Source organism: Micropterus dolomieu, linkage group LG15, assembly GCF_021292245.1.
Source record: "Micropterus dolomieu isolate WLL.071019.BEF.003 ecotype Adirondacks linkage group LG15, ASM2129224v1, whole genome shotgun sequence".
In the NCBI taxonomy this organism is placed as follows: Eukaryota; Metazoa; Chordata; class Actinopteri; order Centrarchiformes; family Centrarchidae; genus Micropterus; species Micropterus dolomieu.
In genome coordinates this window covers 855,938-880,726 of record NC_060164.1, presented here as the reverse complement: position 1 = coordinate 880,726, position 24,789 = coordinate 855,938, and the positions used below count along the sequence as shown (strand labels likewise).

The 24,789-nt window shown below is 41.5% G+C and overlaps 2 protein-coding genes across 8 annotated transcripts in view; one reads left to right on the top strand and one right to left on the bottom strand.

The window, feature by feature from the left end:
• On the bottom strand, positions 1-9,412 carry si:ch211-189a15.5 (spermatogenesis-associated protein 2). The gene is made up of 6 exons (XM_046070985.1): positions 8,812-9,412; positions 7,028-7,137; positions 6,340-6,466; positions 5,659-5,778; positions 4,146-4,713; positions 1-3,043 (listed from the first exon to the last, which is right to left on the bottom strand). Exons 1-6 carry the CDS (start codon positions 9,145-9,147, stop codon positions 2,634-2,636), a joined length of 1,671 nt encoding a protein of 556 aa, XP_045926941.1. The 5' UTR covers positions 9,148-9,412; the 3' UTR covers positions 1-2,633.
• Positions 8,922-24,789, top strand: part of nvl (nuclear VCP like) — a 19,132-nt gene continuing 3,264 nt past the window's right edge. For 2 of the 7 annotated variants that reach the window (XR_006828399.1, XM_046070977.1), the window contains exons 1-20: positions 9,713-9,842; positions 11,274-11,348; positions 11,508-11,578; positions 11,951-12,003; positions 12,895-12,985; positions 13,116-13,179; positions 15,294-15,536; positions 16,374-16,479; positions 16,758-16,834; positions 17,022-17,156; positions 17,460-17,561; positions 17,735-17,852; positions 18,296-18,440; positions 18,882-19,191; positions 20,396-20,617; positions 20,960-21,064; positions 21,632-21,694; positions 21,982-22,101; positions 23,687-23,786; positions 24,361-24,467. Coding sequence is in view for 6 of the 7 variants with exons in the window: in XM_046070977.1 (XP_045926933.1) it covers positions 11,292-11,348; positions 11,508-11,578; positions 11,951-12,003; positions 12,895-12,985; positions 13,116-13,179; positions 15,294-15,536; positions 16,374-16,479; positions 16,758-16,834; positions 17,022-17,156; positions 17,460-17,561; positions 17,735-17,852; positions 18,296-18,440; positions 18,882-19,191; positions 20,396-20,617; positions 20,960-21,064; positions 21,632-21,694; positions 21,982-22,101; positions 23,687-23,786; positions 24,361-24,467 (2,289 nt within the window). In the remaining variant the exon portion in view is untranslated. Of the gene's footprint in view, positions 9,070-9,101; positions 9,235-9,712; positions 9,843-10,687; positions 10,711-11,273; positions 11,349-11,507; positions 11,579-11,950; positions 12,004-12,894; positions 12,986-13,115; positions 13,180-15,293; positions 15,537-16,373; positions 16,480-16,757; positions 16,835-17,021; positions 17,157-17,459; positions 17,562-17,734; positions 17,853-18,295; positions 18,441-18,881; positions 19,192-20,395; positions 20,618-20,959; positions 21,065-21,631; positions 21,695-21,981; positions 22,102-23,686; positions 23,787-24,360; positions 24,468-24,789 lie in introns of those variants that run through there. The other 5 variants (XM_046070979.1, XM_046070978.1, XM_046070981.1 and 2 more) reach the window with 5 other exon arrangements.

Here is a 24,789-nt window from a genome sequence, read left to right as displayed (position 1 = left end):
TTAGTCACTCCAAGCCTGTTTATTTATCCATGGGGACGTGGTCTGTGGGGCTCATTTCAGCCAAGAAATGAGTTTCTCATGAAAAAATCTTAAAATTATGTCCATTGAGAATAAGTCCATTGGCAGATAGGTTGTTCCTTTTGTTAATTCTACTTGGCATGTTGAACACAAGTCACATTTGTAATTACTGATGAGCCATTTCAGGCTTATTGTTATGAATGCTGTGTCACTGCTGTGGTTAATGTTACCTGTACTTAATCACCTTATGTAGCCCCACAGACTTTACTCACTTTCTCTATGTGATATATATATATATATTTGAATTCTAATGTTGTGATTTTTTAAATATTCCATATTGTGAGACCCTATGGCTCAAAATTAGAACCGCTGTGAGTGATAACATGGACCACATCTACTATTATACATTAGCACTTCCTCCATTTTAGAAAACACATCTAAACCACTAGGCACACCTAGTTGATGTTGGACCATGGACTCCATGGAAAGCTTTCTTGTAAACAAAGTTTCTCTTTACATTCAGCCTTACTCACCAAGAGTATATTCTTGAGCTCCAATAGTGTTGAATGCATTTCTTTTCTGAAAACATTTGCAAACAGTTTTTGTTTATTGAGAAAATAAACTTATAAGGCCATTAAGGTGTTGAATGGTTTGTGGTGGGTGCTGACTCCTTGAGGTCGGCTTGATGTTCTTACAGTCCATCCAGGTGAGAGTCCCACTGGTACATGGCTGGGCTGTGGCATGTAGTTAGAAGCTCAGAAAACTACCAAATGCACATTTGGGCTTTGATTATTTTGTTACATATATATTGTTCCCATGAACAAATATTTGATTGAAGGCTCTGGTGCTTTTGGCCAGGAGATCAGTATCAATGAAAAGAGTAAAGCCTGCACGCTAACTCCAGACCACACATTTATTTTATTAGGCTGGAATGTTTTGATCCCCAACAGACTTTTATTTCAGGCTTAGGATGACGCGATGATCATACAACTGGGACTGAAACCATTTAAATAACAACTAAGGATCAAAACCCAGACCTATGTTATTTCATAAAAATAATGGCAGAAGTTTTCTTAGAACTTACATTGGAACCCCAACCCTAACCCAAACCCCTGTGACAACCATACTTCAAACAGTATCTAGGCTTAATTTGCAATATTGATATTCTATCTATATACATATCTTCCTGAGTGGACTGAAACATCCTGTTCATGAGTAGGTTTCAAATTACATAAGTGATGTAAATGACTGAATTGAACTGATGATGAACTGATGAATTTATTTTCATCCTTTGATTCACGATAGCATGATGATTAATGAAATCAACAACTAAACCAAGCATCTGAGCTGTAATTAATCTGCACTAAGGCCAAAGGCATGAGCAATAATCAGGTTTCCAGAGCATGAGTGGACGTACAGGCCAATGTGTTGAGGGGGTGAGAGGAATTCACTAAATTTGAGGAACCAACTTGGTTTGTGTTGCTATTTTTATAGCAGTTTTTTTTTTCACTATTTGGAAAATTCAAACTGAGAGGACAGCAAAGTGTTGGATATGTCCCGAACAGACATTTTAAGTAGCATAAGGCTTCTGATCTGCTGCTCAGTCAGCGTCGTGAATTGTTTAAACAAGGCAAATTCTGATTCACAATTTTATTTAACAGCTGCAGCCTGCTATTACTCTCCAATTAACGGACAGGTGTTTTAATACACAGACTAACATTAAACATGTGCACTGTACTCAGTGATGTACTACATATAAATATACCTGCAATTTATATAATACAATTAAGATTAATTCTCAGTTTGAGATATTTCTGACAGATTCCATATTACAGAAGTGTCAAAAATACTGACAAAGCAGCTGCAAAAAATATTAACAGGCATTTCAGCTATACTATATTATAGTATACAAAAGTACTGGGACACCTACATTACTTTTATGACATCCCATTCTAAATCCATAGGCATTCATATGGACCTGGTCCCCCCTTTGCAGCTATAACAGCTTCCACTCTTCTGTGAAGGCTTTCTACAAGATGGTGGAGTATGCTAGTGGGAATTATTGCCCATTCACAGAGAAGAACATTTGTTAGGTCAGAGAGTGATGTTTGAAGAGAGGGCCTGGCTTCCAATCACCGTTCTAGTTCACCCCAAAGGTGTTGGATAGGTTTGAGCTCAGGGCTCTGTGCAGGCCACTCAAGTTCTTCCACAACAAATTGGGGAAACCATTTCTTTCTGGAGCCGGCTTTGTGCACAGGTACATCGTCATACTGAAACAGTACTGTCCCAGGACTTTTGTCCATATAGTGTAATTGAACTGGACTTCTGCACTGTTTGTATCTGGTTTCACAGACTATTTATATGGATAGACAACAGGAGTTGCAATAAAGGTAACCGTCCTAGAATACTTTGTGAACACTCCCAATCAGAATAATGGGAGGTTTGAATGCAACTTAACAGCCAAATATGGGAAACAAACTGTGCACCCAAAGCTGCTGAATCAATTCCTGAGAGCTGTTCAAAATTGGCTTACAGACCTTACCAGCTGTATGCTCAGTAGTTTTGTTATTAATCATTATACATCACAGTAGATGTAAATGAACCCTGAGAGCACTTTATTTCTTGTGATTATCGATTATAACAAAGCTCTGTGCCAGCTGTTCCTCCTCTCTTCGGACGGTATCTTCTTCCAGCTGCCCTGCGTTGCCTCCCTCTTTCCAGCTCTGACAGTCTGCTGAGCCGACGGTCGGCAGTGAGGGCTGGCCCACAGTGGGCTGCTTCTGCTCTTTTATCACCACAGGATCCTTCTGAGAGGATCTGCTGTGTCTACGGCTCAGCGCTAGACACGTCTCCGTCACCGGCTTCCTCAGGTTCTGCTCTGTGCTCACCTTCCTCTCCTTCTTGGTGTTCTCCTCCCCTCTCTTCACTTCCTCTTCAGTCTCCTGCACACGGAGCTGGCCCATCCTCTCTTCCAACCTTCTCAGCTCCTGCTCCTCGTCCATGGAGCTCAGAGAGGGAGGGTCGCCTTCCAGAAAGTTAAAAAGAGAGTCAGTAATGTAACAACATTATGAAAAATATGATAACATACTGTGTACCATTTCTCAACCATGAGACATCTTGCTATCTCTGGTTGTCTGAGCATTGTGGATGGTATTTAAATGAAACAAAACACATTTAATTTAGCCAAACAAACTCCGAAACTAACGGAAACCACAATACAGGATTTTTCTGCAATTCAGTGCACAATCTATGTGAAATATTGTACATATATAGCCTGAAATTATATTCTTTAGATGTGTATATATTGTTTTGAGTTATGTTTTTCACAGTGGATCATAGTCCACACATGTGTGGGCATGAAAACAGCTCTGATATATAGCTGGTGAGTGACAGGGAAGATTTATATTGCGTTTTGTAGAACTTATTAGCCCAAACATGAGCTCATGACCAAGGCCTCAGAACATGATCACACAGCATCTGCTGTGCTGTGCCCTTGATTTAGGCAAGGCAAGTTTATATGTTTAGACAATTCAAAGTGCTTTATATAAAACATAAAAGCAACACAGGTAAATATAAAAAAGACAGAAGAGTCAAATAGAAAATAAAAACAGGTTAATTTACCTAGTATAAGATATATCTTCATAATTTCTCTAATGGATTATGAATAATCAGGGTTTTCACCTTACATTGTTTTGCTTTTTTGTATTTTCATCCGTCACACCGGTTAAACCTGACCTTCTTTATCGTGCGATGTTTATTTCCTCTTTTTATGATCGTCACTGTGAATCCAGATTGTTTGCGCTACAATATTGGTAAAAGACAGTTAACACAGCGGAGACAAACGTTCAGCCCTACTCTGCCCTGCCTGGACACACCGCGACTCAGACAGTGGAGAACTACACTAGAGATTCTACTCGGCCCTCTTAAGACTTGGTCTGACTACTTATGAGAGAGGAGAAACCATTTCAAGTTTCAAAATCAAGAAATACCTGTTTCTAGAAAAAAAATGACCCCAAAAACAGGGCAGTAAAAGATACTAGATAAGGTATTACTGTGTTGTCATTGTAATGAAAATAATCAACATAATTGTTTTGTAGTGAGGGTTCTGGTGCTGCTGTGACAGTTACCTGCTGCAGTCTGCTGTTGTATCCAGGAAGGAGGCTCTGCTGTGGGCTGAGACTCTGCAGGCTTCTGGCCCTGCTCTGCTGTGGATCCAGCTCTCAGTACGATGTGCAGGGAAATGGCCTGAGGACCACTGAGCTCATCATCAGCACTGCTTCCGTCGCTGTTACTGAAGCTGCAGCTGATGGCGGTCCCACCGCTGTTCCTTTTATTACAACCACTGCTTCTGCCATCGTCGCCAAACACTTCTTCAGCTTTGCTGCCATCATTTCTACTGCGGATAGATGTAGCAGTAGCTTTGGTCCCTTTAATACAATCTCTTGTGGGGAGATCAGCAGCCTTCATGTCGTCACTATAGTTAGTAGTGCTGGCAGTGTGAACAGATTTACTGCTGCTGCTCCTGCTGCTGTTTGCTCGGTGAGGTTTGTCCGTGAGCAGAGGGCGGCCCCTGAAGGCCAGGTCAGGGTAGGTCATCTGCATCTCCATAATGGACTGGTCTACGCTGGCGCGGTGACAGTGTCGAGGCTTGGGCTGGGGTTTCGCTCCAAGCCTGCGGCTCAAACTTAGAGGTGCCTGAAGAAATAGAACAGAGGGGAGTTCAGTACAGACTGAAGCTGGCTGTTGTTAACCTGGTTCTTCAGTATGTCATGTCAAGCTGTGTTTGTGTGTGTTGCTGATGTATTTTGAAATCTTTTAAACTGCAGTACATTCTACTGATATCAGCCACATTTTGTCCCCCTCACACATTTCTATAAACCTGCTCATTTTGTGCAGCTGCACTAGTGTCCACAGTCAAAGTGTGTGTTCCAAACGGTGGGACAGCATCCGCAATACTGGGGACCACGGCAGAGTGTTGACAATCCTCAGTTGGTCCAAAATGTAGTTGGACCAAAGCAGGATGTATACCTTTAATTTTTATGATGACTTAGCATCATGCCAACCTGTTTGCACTTGACTCAAGTCACGTTTTGTGTGTATGTGTGGGAGATATGCTAAATTAATAGTCTTATACCAAAGGTAATGAGAAATACAATAATAATTTAAAAGTGCTGTTTGTGGGGTTTTTTTTGGTCCCACAGACTAACAGAGAAAACACTAGAGCACCAGAAAGCTGAGGAGACGGCAGGTGGCTGAGGAGGAGAATCAAAGCGGTTCAGGCACCGCAACAACCCGAGATGGTAGTGTAAAGAGAGGCGTGAGCTGGACTGGTATGTGGCTCACAGATCTAGTTTTTCTAGTAGCTGTAGGCCTAGTTTTAGGTCTTTGTGCATACAAATGGTATTGTGACAGTCTGACGTAGAAAATTCCAAGGCGCACATGCATCTGTATGTGTGTGTGTTAACTTGACTGAGCGTGACTGAGAGTTGAGTTGGGACTGTAAAATAAGCGTGAGTAGCATATAGGAAAACAGCTGCTCCGTTAAGTTCTCATGGCAGGAGGGTTTGATATTTCTTCCTCTCTGGTCCCACTTATTTGCAGTCAGCTCTTTACTTTCTTTCCCTCTGCACTACAGCTTACCTTATTTCTATCTGCCTCTCCCTTCTTCTCCTCTTCCTTTTGTGCTATTGTTGTCTTCGGTTCTGTAGGTTCCTCCAGTTTTGTAGGCCCCGCTCTCCTCTGGAGAACCTCCAGCCACTCCTGCAGGGTATGATCACAACTGTCACATGGAAGCCATGGAATGAGAACAAATTACTGAGCTCTGACCATGTCCTATGGCTGCCACTCATTTGCATACAGTTATTTATTGGGTAGATGGCAGGGAGACACTCAGGATCACTATCAGTATGGTATGTTTGTATTCTGTATTCCAACACTTTCTTTTTCGAAAAGTCTTCTGTCATAGTTGTACTTGGATTCTGCTCATTGTAGCCTAGAACTATATTCTTCCTTTAATTTCCTTTTATTGCAATCTTCTGGTTTTGTCTCATCATGATGCACATTACTTTCTTTGTTTGCATCTCTTTTAAAGCCACTTTGTGTACGACTGACTGCACCCCTTTTCGTCAAGATTATTTTATTTTACGACAAACAAAAACAGATGCCATCAGAATCACTGGATAGATGCTTTGATCAGAAATTCCTGCAGTGGCTTTGAATAAAGCAGAACACTACATACTTTACTGTAGTATAATCAGCTGCTGATTGATTGGACAATGATATGGCAGATATGAAACATGGTTGGATTGTTTCTGATCTTACCTGAGGTCCCAGCTGATCCTTCTCCAGGAGCTCCAGGAGGTGGTAACATTCCACCCTGGCCAGCAGCAGCTCAAAGCCCACCAGCATGGCTCTGTCTGGGTTAGCATCCTCACTGAGTCTGTACTCACTGAAATACATCAAACAGTAAAGAGGAGAACTGAGGAGAACAAGCGAAAAGTTAAAAAAAAGTTATGAGAAGAGCAGACCAAGTGCCCCTTTTACAGACCACAGAATCTGCCTTGAATCCAGCATGTTGGTGCTTCAAGATTCACACTCTGGTTTGTTAAAGCAACCCCAAACCCCTGAAGTTCTCCCAGCTCACGGCTGACATCAACACAGTTCACAGTTAAGTTCCCAAATTTGAGATTCTGTGGTAACATTAGGTGCTGTAAGAAAATCAAGGAGTGGCCCTTCAAGGACATGATCAAGTCAGTGGTTTGAACACATTTCACAATCAGATTGAGATTTTGTCCCTTAGAGAAACGATATGAAAGTAAGTGAGACTCGTCGTCTCTGAGGTGCCATTCTCTTGCCATTCTTTGGACATTTTAAGTCTCACTTGCTTGACTGAAGTTAAGGCCTATTACACTGTTTCTCCTGGCATTCAGACACCCTAGCAGCTGTAAGTAGGGGCCTTGCTGCATTTACTGTCACTCTTGTTCTGGTTCTTCTCGTCCCCGTTCCCTACCTTTGAGGAGTTTCAGCATGGGGCAGGTAGCCAATAGAGGCCAGGACTGACTGAATGGTAGAACTGCTGAGAACTGGCAGGAGACAGTAAACAAATGGGCCTGTAAAAGTCTGAAAGAGACACAGAAATACATCTCATATGTTACTACATAAAGAAATGTATATCTTTAAGGATTCATTTATTTGAATTTGTACTGAATACTCACAGGTTCAAATGAGTACTTCATTCCCACTTTAACATGTTGGGACTTTTTTTTCACTTTCATAGCTGTATTTTTTCTGAATATTGTTGTATTATTGTATGAATACATTCACAGCAAAGTGGTAGTGTCTGTCGTGTTTGTAAATCAAAAATGATCTTAATAGGATCATGACATATTTTTCATTTTCAAAAACAAGATGTACAGAATGAATGTATATTTTATATTTACTTCTATCACAGTGATAAGACGAATGGTTTTGTTCTAAAATGATGTAGCCTTGGATTCTGGCCCCAATTGTTACAAAAATGAACAGGGCTTTTATAGACCTGTCAAAAATTCATATTCTAAACTCTTAAGTTTCTCATAGCCAGGAGAGAAGTTTTCAGAGCCTTTACTGCAGTAAAAGCACTAATATCACTCTGTTAAAGTACTACTTTATTAAACTGTTTGGTAGTTAACTTGTCACATATTAATTTATATAGTAACTATAGCTATCAAAGTAAAAAGTATGTGTTATGTGGGCTTTAATCTTATCTTTGATAGTCAGTTATCTGTGATAGTGAGTTAATCAGATTGGGATCGCTGTGGGCGTCAGTAACCTGACTTTATCTCCACAGATGAATCTTGGTTTTCCTAATTTCACTCTGAAGTGTAGTGCGGTAGAAGCAGTCAGATGTGTCATAAAATGAAAAGAGTAAAGTACAGATACCTCAAGCATGTAAAGTACTACAGTAAATGTACTTTCACTTTACTTTCCACCACTGCTCATTAGATGCGTACTGTGCTGTTAAATCACTCTTTCTACCACATCCTGCGCAGTAACAGGAACTGGAACAACTTATAAAACCACCTGGAAACTTTACAGGAGTTTCGTTCCAAAATAAAATTATGTGCAATAGGAGACTTTGGTTAATCATTCTGAAAATGATTTCTTAGCTGTTAAACAAGTTAATGACTTGATTTGAGAGCATATGCCAATTAAATAGTAAAAGCTGGAGCAAGTGTAGAGATGTCTGTTAGTCCAGAGGGACACACACACAATTACCAGCTGAAGTGCCATGAAATTTGGCCATTAACATTATGGAGTCCAGAATCACATCTTTTAATATAACCCCTGTCGCTGAAAGTTTACCTTTCATACAATTCATGGATAATGCAACAGGCTGACTGCCATGACATCTACTGAGGTCATCACCGCTCCCCAGAGAAAGATAATTATTTTCATAAATTAACCTGGTCATGCCTAAAGTTGACCTCCTCTGTCCACAGAAATTGTGTTTTAGTATTGTTGTATCTAATTAAACGGGAGCCTCTAATCTTTCAACTGCCTAAAGGAAGCTTTATAAGCAGTTACCATTACAGTAGGCCTGTTTATGACAAATAGTCCTTCAGTATTGTGACAATATTATTCCACAACAGAAATGAATTCAGACTTTAACCCTGAACAGCTCACATCATTTGAATTCCAGAGATGAGGTAGGCCTAACTAAAGGTCCTTCATAAGTGGGAAGGGCTGAAGAAAAGACAGACAGATAAGATAAGGGCCAGACAAAGACAGAGGGAGAGAAAGAAAGAAAGACACCTTGACTGCCTTGATTTCCTTCTTCCAGGGATGGAGGAACAGATTGACGCAGAGGGTTTCCAGCAGTTCGGCGGCTTTGATGACAGCAGACAGGAGTTTCCTGTAGTCTGTGCTCGGGGCTCTAGATCCCTCTGTTAGAACCTGGTAGACTGGGAACACTGTGGAAGTCCCTCTAGGTTCTGGTTCCCTAAGCAGATAGTGACCCGCCTTCTTCAGCAGCGAGGCATCGCGGCACGGCCGAACTTCTGTACACAGCTGGTAACAATTCACATAATCCTCGAAAAGCTCCTGGCGGGATACCTCCGCCTGTTCTCCTGCTCCGACACCGTCCTTCATGACTGTCACACCGACGAACACACAGCTAAGCCAGTCAAACTAGAATGAGGAAGTATAGCTGTCAAACATCCTGACGAGGAAGTGAAAGTGAGAGTAGCTCTGCCCGCACTCACACACAAAATAGTATAACGTTTTTGTTTAACACTTGATATTTATTCAGCATTAAAAGTAAAACGGAGGTTAAACAAATATATGTAAAATAACATTTAGTTTTATCATTTATTTTTGAGTTCGGCCTATGTCACACCGAAATTAACGTTACAATTGGGGTGAATGTAAATGAACGTTACATCACGCTGTAACATTACAATGCCCTGGTAACAAGTTACATCGTAACTGCTCTTTCAGATGTTTTGTATACATTCATACATGTAGGAACTTGTAGAATGTCAGGATTCCGGTTACAAAAGGTGAAATAAATGCTGAAAAAATATATTTCTTCATTAGAAATCATTTGTTGAGCTGGGAACATAGACTGTATATAAAAAGGCCGGGAATAGCAAAAAATAAAATAAAAAAAATAAATGAAAGCGTTTAATTTTGAAAAGTCCCACCCGGATGCTTTAATTAGTATTTCCGGGGTCGTGGTTGTCTCGTAGTCACGCTGCCAGTGCCAAAACCAAAACCAAACAGTTGACAGTCACTAACAGACGAATAGGTGGCGTTTAGAGTTATGTGGTGGTGTTTTTCTTGAGGTAAGTAACCAGGTGTAACGATTAAACTGGCCGTCTTTGTTTAATTTAAACTGTTGTTAGTGAGCGTGTTTGGGTTGAGTCCTGTTTCTCATGTTTCCCAGCAGCCATACTTATCAATGATAACTGCAAATAACACACTGGTTCCACAGGGATTCTGTAGGTAGAGTTCAACAGACGACAGGTTGTCACTTCTCCTGTTAAAGTCTGACAAATTTACATGAGCTGGATCCAGCTACTCACACAATCATAACATTGATAATGGAAATGAACCGTACCCCTGCTTCATATATGCAAAAGTGTGTGTGTGTGTGTGTGTCTCACTGCTTTGACAGTGTGTGGAAGAATCCTGCGAGAATAATAATAAGAATGTAAATGTAGGTGGTGTGAACCTTTGATATGAAAGCAGATCAGTGTTTGCTATGAGTATGAAGCAAGGTACACCCTGCCTCTGTGTGTGTGAGAGATTTTGGAGAGATGTCTGACTGCTAATTGACCAGTTGTCTGTCTGTGGGTTTGGTAATGGAGGTTTATGGTTGACCTTGGGGACACATATCATAAATATTCTCAACTCTCTGTTCACCTACCAGCTTTTTCCAAGTGAGATTGTCACTGTCTGTGAGTTAGTTATGATGATAATAATAATAACAACCCCTTCCCCTTTGACTTAATCATTTCATTGATCCCAAAACTGCAGCAATGATAACTTTGATAAAGTTATGAATTTTCATATTTGTATAGAAGAGTTAGTAAAGATGTGATAAGAGCTATGGCATTGTTTTTTCTCAGCATTGAAGGTGGGGTTTGCTATTGTGGAGAAATCCAACACCATGACAAACACAAAGTGATAGAGCGAACAACAATACAGCAGGTAATGTAACTAACGTTAGCTAGGTTGTGGCTAAATTTGCTGCCATGACGCTAACAGGAAGTTACGAGACGGTCCCAGAGCCAGCACACCAGCACCAGAGAGCGATACTCACAACTGCTGCTATAGCTAACATCACAACAACAGCATGTCTTGGTGAACTGGAAAATAAGCTGAATGTCCGTGGGCAAGAAATTTGTTACCTGACAAACAAATCGTGGCTGGAACGGCTGGAATAGTGTTGTGTCTTTGATTGTTTCTCATTTACAGAGCCAGGGCTGAGCACACACACCAGATTTTGTTTTCAGTGCACAAACAGAAGGGACGGCTAGCGGCCCGTGAGGAAATTTTTGCTGAACTTAACAGAAAGACGTGTATTGAATCGCATACCCCACGTTCAATGTGTTTTTAAGTTATCTCAGCTGAAACTCTGTAGCTGGACCAGTGCTTCTCAGTGTTTTTGAGAAGCAGTGCTTTTAGGCAGATTCTTCTTGTTAAGTGAGTGTAGAGTTCATTTTGTTACATTTCTGATTTTAGTCTTGTTCTGAATGTCTGTCCTGCTGCAGGCTCAGAGAAGCACAGTTATGAAGAATAGAGGTGCAGGTTGGCTGGATGGTCGGCTCAGACAGAGAGTGGAGCAGGTACACGTCGATCTCCTCATTCTTTCACAAAATGGAAATGTTCGTGTAGTCTGAATTCAGTAAAAGCAGTAAATTGACACGTGGTCAGAGACTTGGTCTGAAATTCTGACATCAGTGTCGGCCATCTTGACTCTGTTTCATGTTGTCATGTGTTTTCAGTATCTGGCGTCCAGCAACAGTGAATATGTGGACCTGTCGGCCTTGGCAGAGGAGCTTCAGAAACTGTACAGGCAAGAGCATCACAACAGTTATTTGGTCTGACTCAAAGCAAAGGCGGTGACTCTGCTTAATTTTTAAGCTCTGTCCTGCACTCACATTTGAAGTCAGGAATTCATCCACTAAATGAACAGACACTTCTATTATAATGTGTGCAAGTATTCCTTTTCTCTCATTATGACACAGTAGAGTCCAACAGCAGCACAGACTACACCCCCCAAAATCATTAAACAGTCACATGAAGATGGGAGTTATTGTAAGGCTGTTAGATTAGACTGCATTTATTTAAACAAAACTGGACATTGAGTGTATATTTATATGTATGTATGTATGTATGTATGTATGTAATGAAGTCATGATGTGTTTGGTTTATATTGTATCTTTAGAATGGAATATGGCAGAAGGAACAAGACAGCTTTCAGGATTCAAGTGGAGAAAGGTAAGAGGTAGGAAGGTGCCTTATTACACTGGGACAGTAGTTTGGTTACCTGTTTATAGGTATAAATTCACACTGGGCATGGAAGGGCACGCAGGGCAAGGGTGAAAATGATTACATTGATTTAGTTTTAGTCATGATAATGGAATAATTGTCATGTGATCACAAGAGAAAAGACCTTGTGTCAAGATAAATAAATATTCTGTAATTCTGAGAAAACCAAAAGAATTACACACAAAACCTCTTCAGCATCAAGTACCAACCAGTCTATTCCGGTGTTCAGTTCAGTTAAAGTTTCTTTGTATAGCGCCAATTCATAATAGAGGTTATCTTATTGCACTTTTCATATAGAGCAGGTCTGGAGGCTGAGAGGGCAGACAGCAGGAAGAAATAGAACACAGTAGCCCAACACATAGATATATAAATTAATAGTGGTAATACAATATCAATGATTAATAGTAATAATAATTACAGCAGTAGTAGTAATAATAATAATTGGACTAATAATAATAATTGTGGCAGCAGGTGTTGAGCTGGATCATGGGGGTGGCAGGAAGCCTGCAACCACAGATCCAGACCCCACCGCTCCAGAGCCAAAAACGCCTGCAGAAAGAAAAATGACGGGACGGAAGTAGAGTAGTTAGTAACATCCATAAATGGGATAAGATTGCATACAGAGGGAGAGTGAGAGGAGGAGAGAGGAGCTCAGTGCATCATGGGAACTCTCCTGGCTGCCGAAGCCTATAGCAGCGTAACTAAGGGATGGTTCAGGGCTCACCTGAGCCAGCCCTAACTATAAGCTTTATCAGAGAGGAAATGTTTATGAACAAAGTCTTTTTTTGGAGTATGCACTGTGAGAAATTCTGATTTGTCTTTTCCGTCTACCTCTCCTAGTGTATGAAGCAATCATGAAGGAGTCTGGGCTGAACGACCTGGAGAGCAAACACTTGGCTAAGAGAGCCAAGCACAGCCACAATGACACTGGGTAAAGGGCGCACTGTTTTCTGCCTGGCTTGGATTTCACCTTCAGGGCTCTGACCAGTCCCCCTCACTGCTGTACTCATACTCTCTTTTGAAATATACAACTGATGCTATTCACATCTGTGTGTCCACAGTGATGGTGGCAGCAGCAGCTCAGAAGAGTCCTCCGACAGTGATGACCACATTCTGGAGAACACTGTAAGGAAAGGTTAAATCTGAGGGCATTGTGAGGGATGTTAGAGACGGCATGTTGCTCATAGAATTTAGTTTTTTTATAACTTCCTTTGACCCACAGTTGGCTAAATAAGGATAATCACATATCTAGCATTTAGAGATTGAAAGGGGGATTTAAATAATTAATAATATTCAAATGTTTGAATCTATGGTAAATGGTCTGTACTTACATAGCCCCTTTCTGGTCTTCTGATCAGAAAAAGCTATACTCTACATATTCCATTCACCCCATACAGAAACAGAAACTAATACATTACATGCACATACAAGAACAATTTGGGGTTCAGTATCTTGCCACAGGACACTTCAAGATGCAGACTGGAGGAGCCAGGGCTCAAACCGGTATCCGGTTGTAGATCTGCGTCAGAATACACACAGTGATAGGCCATCAAGCTGATGGAAATATGATTCTGTCTGTAAATATTACAACTTTAAGGATGAATTGTGAAAAGAAATCATTGAGTGTGAGAATCATGGCCACTGAGTCATTGTCATTTTGCTTAAATGCCCTCATATTTTGCGGGGTTGCTTCCCATGTGTCACCCAAAACTGGTTGCATTAGAACAGTGTATTTAAAAGGAGCGCTTTAGCTCAAGAGTAGCTAACAGTGTAGCTCAGCGTTGGTGGTTTCACTTACATATTAAAGAATCCTTGAGCAAGACACTGAGCTTCTGACAGTGACTTGAGTGAGAGAGGCTGCCAAATAAATGTTAGTAATATAAAAGAGATAGAAAGACCACACCTAGAAGAATTTGGTGAGGAATTACTGGAAAATTGTTGCATTTAAAAAAAACTAAACGAGTGAAAGTCTTTTTTGGGGTGGTCATTCGAATATTTGATTTACATTTGCTGAAGTTTAGATAACTTTATCCTTGCAATACATTTTATTTTCTAAAAAGCAACTTTGTCCAAGAAAGTCCGTTCAGGGAGAACTTAGTGGGTTGAGTCATTGTGATCCAAGGAGTCTGGCAAAAAGATTTTGCTTCTATTCAATTCAATTTTATTTATATAGCGCCAAATCACAACAACAGTTATCTCAGAGCGCTTTTCATAAAAGAGCAGGTCTAGACCGTACTCTGTGATGATATTTACAGAAGCCCAACAGTTTCTACATTTCACAGTTCAGTGAAGTCAATACATAGAGCCATTTAACGTCACCTGGAAATCTTTTAGATTTTGTTGACCTGCAGTGGTTTAAATTTTGCTGCAGTGATGTAGAAGTGCACTCCTGGGTGTGTCAGTACACTGTGGTGTCACTGTTGAATGTAGTTACAGGTGGAACAGAGCAACAGACATGAATATTTCAACCAGAAGAGGTCAGTGAAATAAAGCTCCTCAGTTTGGTATTATGTAACTCTTTTAAAGTGTTTTATAGCCACATTGTGGCACCTTCCACCCAAAAACTCTTCACTTATGTTTGAGATATCCTGCTACTTAATAAAAAAACAAACAACACAACCTCTTTTGTTAAAGGTAATAACAGGTGGGATCCCCAAGGACGGTGAACTTATTGCTCTAAAAGGTTTTGCCCCTGGCATGCACAGCACTCTCTGTGCCCGATTTAAGAGCTATTAAATTCTTTCTAGTAGTGAAGAGCCTTTTAATGACAAAACAATGAAGCACGGTGGTGTGTCTTCTCAGGTAAGGGTGACACATGCACAGATTAAAGAGGACACTTTTAGACTCACACACCATGGGAAGACCCTGTACCTGAATGTTAGGACGCTCATACCAGTCAGACATTTTGGGAAGTGCACTTGTCTGCAGTAAGATAAGATTGGTGATTACTTTAACCTCTAGCGTGCTAACGTATGAGACATGATGTGTTTGAAAGGTGTATGTTAGCTCTTTTGACAGCGCTAGGCTCACCGGTTCCTGCTCCTTCTAATTTATGTACTAAGGAAGGCAAAACACATCCTGAACCCATCTCTGTACCGGACACAGAGATGAAACTGATATCCCTCCGTCATCTGACTCGGGGTAGATGGCTAACTGGACTGTTACTTAAAATGATCCGTCCCACACTGTCTGACAGGGAGAGCTAACCATTCCTTGCTGCTGCTTTTTGCCATCCACAGCCCACCAACCACATGAACAGCTCTCTAACATCCCTGTACCGAAAGGGACAGCCTGACTCCAGCACCTGCTCACCCAGGAGAGATCAGCCTGCTGCCGGCAGTCCCGCCAGCACGGCCAATCCCCCTCCCAGTGCAGGGACGCTGGTTTCCACAGGAGGCTGGTTCATTGATAGAGGCAGGGGCCCCGAGAAGAGCATCCTCATCGACCTGTGTGAAGAGGAGCCAAGTAATGCAGCAACAAATGTATGTACCAGTGGAGTGTGTGTGTGGATGCTGACATTGTAACTAAGTGTGGTGGTGTTATTGCCTTCAGTTCATGTCACCAATAACTTTGCCTCTGTTTCTTCATTTTTATCATCTTGATTTCCTTATTTACACTTCTAAATGGACACAGTTGCAAGTTTTCTTGTCACAAGGGAAGAAAGCTCTGGACATGGAGTACTACCTGTTGATGCCACCCATGATACAGATATCAGTAGTTATCAGTAGCAATATTATTATAACAATACAATGTTTTAAGGATAAAAACAAGCCCTTAAACTTGTTTATTGAAGGACTGTGTTCACGATATGATCTGAGCAGGACTTTGTTAACTTGACAAGTTGATGGCGATGTAAGACCAGCAATGCGGCTGTTCCTTCCTGAGTGGTCAGCGTGATCGACAGGTCATTAATCAGCCATTTAGAGACGGCTTCACTGTGCAAGGACCATTACAGCAGAGAGGAAGGAAGGAAGAGGGAGGATGTTTGCATTCACTGGTGAATTTCAGAGTCAATAATAAACAAACTGTGCTCGAGAGGAAGATGTAGTGTAGCACACCAGTCTCTAATGTTGGAATTTGGTGAATGAGTTAATTCTAATTAGCAGTGAATGGGAAATGCTGGAAATACTGAACTTGTTATGAAATTTATGTGGTTGCTGCGTCGAGTGGATTTGATGCAGGGTGTTGTAAGCTGGTGTCGTTCCTTATTGGGGCAGATTCTCTGTCAGCGTTTCCGATGGTAATGGTAGTTTGAAACGTGTTGACCTGAAATTGCTGGACTTGCACACCGACTGACTGGCACCTGTTTCTGTCACCAGCAGACAGATGTCTCCATGCTGGAGCCTGACAAATCTCACAAAAAGTCCAAAAGAAGGACAAAGAAATCCACTGAAACTACAGAGTCTCGCACCCTGAACAAGACAGGTACTACCTTTTCTGGTTTGCCAGTCTAACTTTAAAATATAGATTACTGAACACAATACAGCAGTGTAATCCTTAGTGAGCCTGTCAAGTGTTACCTGTAGCGCCGCAGCTAACAATAACTTAATATTTTATTTATTGAGTTTATTGTGTAAAATGTATTTATTTAGGTTGTTTATTTGATGCGTTCTAAAAAAAAAAAAAAATCACATCTGTAAGAAGTTACCACAGCCAAGTGTGACGTTTATAACAGCCCACTATTTTGTATTTTTACTTCTCAGCAAAATCAAAGTCACCGGAGCTGCAGTATCCCACTCTGAAGTTTGAAGATGTAGGAGGGAATGAAGAGACGTTAACGGTAAGTACCTCTTGCCTTGCTACTCTGTTGCTGTACCAAATGTTCTAATATTGGAAAATGGGGACGGCTGCAGTGCCTGGCTGCCAGTCGCAGCGTCCACTAGGAGTCACTAAAGTGTATAAATCCAGAATGTGTGATTGTGTTCTTACATAGTTTTTTCACCTGCTTTTATTTGACATTATTGCAGGAGGTCTGTAAGCTGCTGATCCACATTCGTCACCCTGAGGTGTACCAGCAGCTGGGAATGGTTCCTCCGAGGGGCTTCCTCCTCCACGGACCTCCTGGCTGTGGAAAGACCCTTCTGGCCCAGGCTGTGGCTGGGGTGGGTACTGTTCAGAGCCAGCCAATACGCATATTAAAACCTCAATAGATTCTCTAGTCTTTGATAAAATAACACAGATTCTGTACCAAGTGCCAGGTGGAGAGATGTGCGGCTCATGAACTGAGGATTAATCCTTTACAGTCAGATTTTGGTTCATGCTTATTAAGAGTTTTGTATTGTTGAAACACTAGTGCAGTCTCTAGGTGCTACTTTCCCAGCTCGGCCTGAGTAAGTGGGATGTCAGTGAAGGTTGTGTGTATTTTGTGCGCTTGTTAAATGTAGTGGTCTGGTTGTGTGTTTCAGGAGCTGCAGCTGCCCATGTTGAAGGTGTCTGCTCCAGAGCTGGTGTCTGGAGTGTCTGGGGAGTCTGAACAGAAGCTCAGAGAGCTGTTTGACCTGGCTGTGGTTAGTAGTGCTTTTTTTTTCTTATATATTATCCAAAGAGATGTGACCGGAGGCGCTACAGTAGCCACAAGTGATGTACCGTGAAACTGCTGAAACAGGATAAGGATGCTGATATATGATAAATAATCATGTTGTTGTCTCTGAACATCATTGGTTCTTTTGTCCCCTTGCAGAGCTCTGCCCCATGTATCCTGTTCATAGATGAGATAGATGCCATCACCCCCAAGAGAGAGGTGGCCTCCAAAGACATGGAGAGGAGGATTGTAGCCCAGCTGCTAACCTGCATGGACGGTAGGATACACTGTCTCCAGAGTGATGCGATGTCATCCTTACTGGAACAAGCAGACCGTCATTAATCATCTTTTAATAGATTTTTACTTAAGGCTGCACAATTAATCGAAACTTATCGAATTCACAATATGGCAGATCCCCAACAGAAACCAGACCATATTTATAATTTTTAATGTTTTTCAATGAAAATGATCATTGCCTCCAATATCGCAAATCATATTGCAGTTGCGCTCTCTCTCACACAATTTTGCTTGTTGTTTTTTGTTTTTTCCCACAGTGGTTTAGCCCTACCACTTACTGTTGAGTCACTGCAGTGTACAGTGTGTAAAACAGATGCAAGCAGAATGCTATAGGCACCATGAGTTTAAATTTAAAGTGAATATCGAACACTTAAAGAATAGAGGAAATGAAATGACATTTTTCTGGCGCTTGCCTCCTTCCAGACTTGAACAGTCTGACAGTGACAGCTCAGGTACTGGTCATCGGTGCCACCAACAGGCCAGACTCCCTGGACCCCGCCCTCCGCAGAGCCGGACGCTTCGACAAAGAGATCTGCCTGGGTATCCCCGATGAAGCAGCTCGTCTCAGGTCGGCCGTACACACCATTCGATCACACTAATGATAAATATTGTAGTCTCTGATAATAGATTATTCATGTACTTTTGTCCTACGGGTTTTGGTCAAATCTCCTTATATCATCCCTAAATTTTTTTCTTCCCACCTCGTTGTTGATGTGTTTGAAAAGCTACATTGTTCACAGCTACAAATTTGATTTATAGTAGTAGTAATAGTAATAATAATACAATTAGATTTATATAGCTCTTTTCTAAATAATCAAAGACGCTTTACAGGGGGTAAGTAGAAAGTAAAGTACTAAAAGGTACTATGTGTCTGTTGCTGTTGTTAAATCACATCCAAATCATGTTTCCAGTAGATTCGTCCTTTGAACTAAACACAGGGATGTGTGCAAATCTATAGGATTTAAGCATTCACCGAATGATCCCAGTCTCTGACTCTCTACTCTGTCAGGATCTTAAAGACATTGTGTCGAAAGCTGAAGCTGCCGGTGGACTTTGACTACCAGCAGCTTGCCCGGCTCACCCCGGGCTACGTGGGCGCAGACCTCATGGCTCTGTGCCGCGAAGCTGCCATGAGCGCTGTAAACCGGGCTCTGCTGGACATTAGGGGACAGCCCCGGAGCCAAAGCCAGAGCTCCACTGAAGATCTGTTACCAAGCACAGTTCAGTCTGATGCTGCTGCGATAGACGGAGAGGCCGCAGAGCAACAGACAACGATCAACCCAGTACCTCAGAAAGAGTTGGGACAGAAGCACCTGCAGGTATGAGGAGCAACAATCTGCTCACTATTACGCTGTACCTTTGGCAATGGATGACCTCTTGCTCAGTCATAACATAATGTGGTTTTTCCAGAAAGATGCCGGCCGTTAATCAGTTACTGCTTTGTGTTTGACACAATGTTTTACCTGTTCAAAGGAACCTTGGTCATTAGTATTTAAGAATGTGTTTTCCTGCCTGCAAGGCAGCTCTTGGTTTCCATTTTCAGTCATTATGAAAAGCAAACTGCAGAACCTTAACACCCAGAGATCTGTCTCTGGGGACGTTATGAGAACTCTGCACTCCCCTTCACTGACAAGCCGCTCCTGCAGATTTGTCCTCCAAAACATCAGGAGGATGGGTCCGCTCCTCATTCAGGAGGCAGCGCAGGTTCTGGTTCAGGTTCTTGTCATCTCTCGGCTGGTCATGCCTACATGTGTCACCCATTCTCTGCAACTCATCCAGAATGCTGCAGCCCAGCTGGTCTTGAACCTACCAAAGTTCTCCAACACTACAACACTACTGTCTGCTCAAGTCCAGTTCAAACACTGATACTTGCCTACCACGCTGTGAAAGGTTCAGGCCCATCCTACATCATCCAGGGCATGGGCAAACTTTACACCCCGGCCCGTCCACTATGCTCTGCTACTGCCAATCGACTGGCTACGTTATGTGCCTTTTAGTAGATTTCTTAGCTACTACATTATTATATATATATTTTAATCTTAAAATATATATATAATAATGTATTTAATCAGTAATTTTAGTTTGAGTCTTCTGTCAAGGTCAGTCAGGGAATACCTGTGGCAAGGGTTTACAGTCATTGAAAGGTCCAGTCTGTAAATGTTTGAACATATAAACAGGGCTTTTAATCATTAACCAATTGCCAGTGTTCATTAAGAAAAAGATGAGTGAAAGCCCCCCCCATACTAAATATGTATGTTATTATTGTATAATGAGATTAAAGAAGGACTTTTTGCAGCGCAAGCTCTGTAGTTAAACCGCATACTGTGCAGTTCTGTTGCCCTGCTGTGTTTCTAAATGTTACTGAACTTTTAATCACATCAGAAAACATAAGTAATGTAATATTAGTTCCTGTCAATTAAGTCTTTCTGTGACAGCACTTTCCAGAATTTTGGTTGGGTGCAAATCACGTTGACTTTCATTTTCCTCTTCCCGGAGTTATCCTGTCTTGTGTGCTGTGTCCAGCAGGGGGAGCTGTGGCAGCTGCTTGACCTGCTGAAGAACACAGAGATGCTGTCAGAGGAAGAGCTGGCAAGCCTGTCCATCCTCATGTCAGACTTCCAGGCCTCTCTGGCCAGTGTCCAGCCCTCAGCCAAGAGGGAGGGCTTCGCCACCGTGCCTGATGTCACCTGGGAGGATGTGGGCGCCCTGCAGGACATCAGGGAGGAGCTCACCATGGCCATACTGGTAAACAGCAAGCCAGACAGAGGAGAAGCTTCATCCTCGGTGCTGGGATAATAACCTTTTTTAAAATTTAAGGATAAGTCCCCTGAGATGAGCCTTCTTATTTTCACGTCTTTAGTCCTAGAGAGGTGCTCTCACCTGCCTTCACTAACTGTAGACATAGGTGTGGTTCTCCAGGATCTGTAACAGACTTTGATGTGGTGAACCTTGTTAGTGTAACCATGTATTGTGTCGTTCAGTTATTCTATGATGTCTTTGGGACCTGCTGGGAACTGGCCCACATTTGATGTGGTTTGCGGTCACTGTGCTAAATGTTAATAGTGTGTGTGTGTTTGTGTGCTGCAGGCTCCAGTGCGTTCTCCAGAGCAGTTCAAAGCCCTGGGGCTCAGTGCTCCATCTGGTGTGCTGCTCGCTGGTCCTCCAGGATGTGGAAAAACACTGCTGGCCAAGGTTCCCCAACACAATCACAATAGTTAGCTGAGTAACACAGCACTGCCATTTATTTGAACAGTTGTAGTGCAATTTACTGTAAAATGTTTTATAATATCCAGTATTCTGTCTGTCTATTAGCTTAATGATGCATTTTCACAAATTAATTGTAATCAACATAAATGCCAAACATTTCATTTTTGGCTAACTCGTAATATTCATGAAGATTTCTGTATCATAATAACTAAACTCATCAACTGTATCTGGTAACCTGCCGGAGACGCTGCAAGGAATAGTTACAGCACGTTTTGAAAAATGCCCATACCTCCTGGACTATCATTGCATGTTTGTCCTGTCAGTGTCCTATCACTCTCACTCCCGGAGCAGACAGAATCACTTTCCAGGATGAGAAATGTTTTGTTCTTCTGCTTAAAATTGGGGCCAACTAGGTGGAAATGTGATATTTTTCCTGTCTGAGGCATTTGATAAATATTGGCCCAGATGTCACCTGGCTGTCTCCACAAAGAGGGACCGAAGCTGCTCATTGTTTCACTGTGCCTCACTGTGTGTTACTGTGTTTCCTGACAGGCAGTGGCCAATGAGTCAGGCCTCAACTTCATCTCTGTCAAGGGTCCAGAGCTGCTCAACATGGTGAGTCACTGTGCTGCAGGAACTTGTTAATGTAGTGGAGGTTGCCTGTGCATTGTTGTGGAGTAGTACAGCCAACAGAGACTCACATCTTAAGCTTGAGAGTCTTGTTCAGTCTGTAGCTCTGCTTGTAGCTTGTGTTTCTGTATGTCTTAATGATTTGCACTAAATATTGTAAAAGCTCGTGGAGCAGTAAGTCTTCCACGTTCACCACACAATGAGTCAGAGAGGACTGATGTTAGAATCAGCTGGTTGCACTAACAGATGAATCTCTGTGTTTGCCTGTGCAGTATGTGGGAGAAAGTGAGCGGGCTGTCAGACAGGTCTTCCAGAGAGGACGCAACTCGGCTCCTTGTGTCATCTTCTTTGATGAGATCGATGCTCTGTGTCCTCGGCGCTCAGGCCATGAGGTGAGAGGGCTGGACTTCCTGTTAAGAGCATCATATGTTCAAAATATCAGATTCTACAGAGCAGCACAGCGGCTGCCTCATGGAGCGCCCGGTCAGTTGACACCAGTAGCACGCATTTCCAAAAACATTGCTGGTGTGGAGGCATAAAAAAAACATTTGGCTGTTTCAGTGTGAGTCACGCACCTCCAGTGTGGTGTTGCCCTCAACAATCAATTCCAATACACAAACGTGCAATAAATGCTCTTGAAAAAATATAAAGTATGTATTTATGTAGGTGTGTATCAACATGGCCATGAACACCTACAAATGTCATCGTAAGTGGTTATCGCCTTTATTATTTCTCTTCTGTAGAGTGTCTCTCAATGCTGCCTCGCGCGTTCGCTGTATATTAAATAGGCATGTGTAGTAGGGGTATAAATCACTGGGTACACTTGGACAGGATTCTTCCTGTTGGGAATTCTGCTTAAAGGAGACTTATTAAACTGCATTTCCCGTCCTATATTGTAGTTCTGTGACTCCTGTATGGCAGCTTTGCATGATTCAGAGTTAAAACAAAATCATTTTCTGTCTTATACTGGTTCTTCATGAAGGCCTTCATTTCAGCCTCTGTCTGAAACAAGCTGTAGATGCACCTGTCTCTTTAAGCCCCCCCCCCCCAAAAGCACACTGTATTCTGAGTGGCCAAGACCTGAAGCATGTTACCAGGCTGTTGTTGCCACTGAGCGGTACAGAGAGACTGAGCATAGCTGTGCCAAAGTCCTTTTAGGCAAGTCCTGCCACTCGGGCCGCCATCTTGGCAACACTTCCGGACACTCATTTTGGACTAACAACACCAGTCTCCTAGAACTGCACTTTTACTGGTCACTGGGACATAAAAACTACATGAATAGAATCAGCAGTAAAATCTGATAAAAATCGCTGAAAGAGTTTGACAACTTTGCCCCAAAATAAGGTTTAAAAAGCGTTTTTCCCGACCGGTTATACTTCTACTTCTACAAATGACCATATATGGAACACCGGCTCTGTGTAGCTCCGTATGTCGTAGAACGGAGCCGTTGCTAGAAAAAGCAGTTGAGTGTTCAGAACAGGAAGAAATCTGAGGTTTTGGCTCTCAGGGGTTTCTTTTAAATACTTTAACCTCATTATTTGAAGCTCTGGCCATGTTTAACATGAACATCCAACATTGTAGATAAGGCATAAAATATGGAAAAGCATAATAGCTCTCCTTTAAGAGAGACTGATTTATTGTTGGGATTTTTTACCATTTGCATAATTTTCCAAAGCAGTTTATTCATGGCATCAAATGAGTAAATGTAAATTAAATAAAGTGCTGAATTAATGTGAAACTATTCTTGTACTCCTACAATATTAACATCTGACAGCAGAATAATGTTTGGACATTACACTGCAGACTGTTGCCAAGTCAAACAAGAAGACTGCTTTTAAACAGACAAATGTGTTTTTAGATCACATTTCTGACTCTTTGCTTTCACCATGTGATCTACTGCACAGTTAATGTATATGCAGCTGGTTTTTGTTGTGTCCTGGCGACACCTGTGTATGAAGAGTGTTTGTGTGTGTTCAGTCAGGAGCCAGTGTGCGGGTGGTCAACCAGCTGCTCACAGAGATGGACGGCTTAGAGACTCGACGGCAGGTCTTCATCATGGCTGCAACCAACAGACCAGGTACAGATCCAGCTTCAGTCAGGCCTAAAGCCCTCAGGGTAAACAGAGATGCACGTTGAAGCCTGAAGCAGCCTGTGATTAATGTTCAACAGTGGTGGACTTTACTTGAGTATTTTCATTTTATGCTACTTTATATTTTTCATGCTATATTTTTTCCACTAAATTTCACATGGAAATAAAAATATAACTTATTATTATTATTATTATTATTATTATTGTTGTTGTTGTTATTAAACTTGCATGTTAAAGATTACACCAGAGGTTCCAAATCTTTTTGGCTGGTGACCTTTAAAAAATCAGTACCTTGTACATGTCAAATTATCCAATTTATTATCCTTTAAGTAGTTGTATTGAATTGAATTGAATTGAATCTTATTAATATAGCGCCAGTTCATAAAAAAAAAAAAAAAAAAAAAGTGATCTCATTGCACTTTTTATATAGAGTAGGTGTAGACCGTACTTTATTGGTACTTTTAGTAAATTATGGGGTCTAAAAGCTTCTTCCACCGCTTTTCTTTAAAATTCATTACTTGTTGTTCTTCTAAACACTAAATAACTTTCACTCTCTTACCAGATATCATCGACCCTGCCATACTGAGGCCAGGGCGGCTAGATAAAACCTTGTATGTGGGTCTCCCACCTCCAGCAGACCGCCATGCCATCCTACTCACCATTACTAAGGTACATTTTAACCAGAGTTAACAGAGTTTTTGTTTTATTTATTTGGTATAACAGTTTATTCCCATCACTTAAATTTTATTTTTTTTTATCATTTAGAAAGAAATTGAAGAAACAAATGCATAAATATACTGTGTACTCCTACACATACCATAGACTTTATATGCATAAATATGCACTTATACGCATATGTAAATATGTGTACATTAATACCTACTTACACACATCTAAACATGTAGATATGTGCTTGTACGTAAAAAAAAAAAAAAAAAAAAAAAAAAAAAAAAAAAAAAAAAAAAAAAAAAAAAAAAAAAAAGGGGAAAAA

Coding starts and splice junctions, on each gene's coding strand:
- si:ch211-189a15.5 (XM_046070985.1), bottom strand. CDS start 9,147: ATGAAGGACGGTGTCGGAGCAGGAGAACAGGCGGAGGTATCCCGCCAG. Junction 6,467..7,027: donor CATGCTGAAACTCCTCAAAG/GTAGGGAACGGG, acceptor GATGTATTTCAG/TGAGTACAGACTCAGTGAGG. Junction 4,714..5,658: donor GAGAGGCAGATAGAAATAAG/GTAAGCTGTAGT, acceptor CTATTTCTTCAG/GCACCTCTAAGTTTGAGCCG.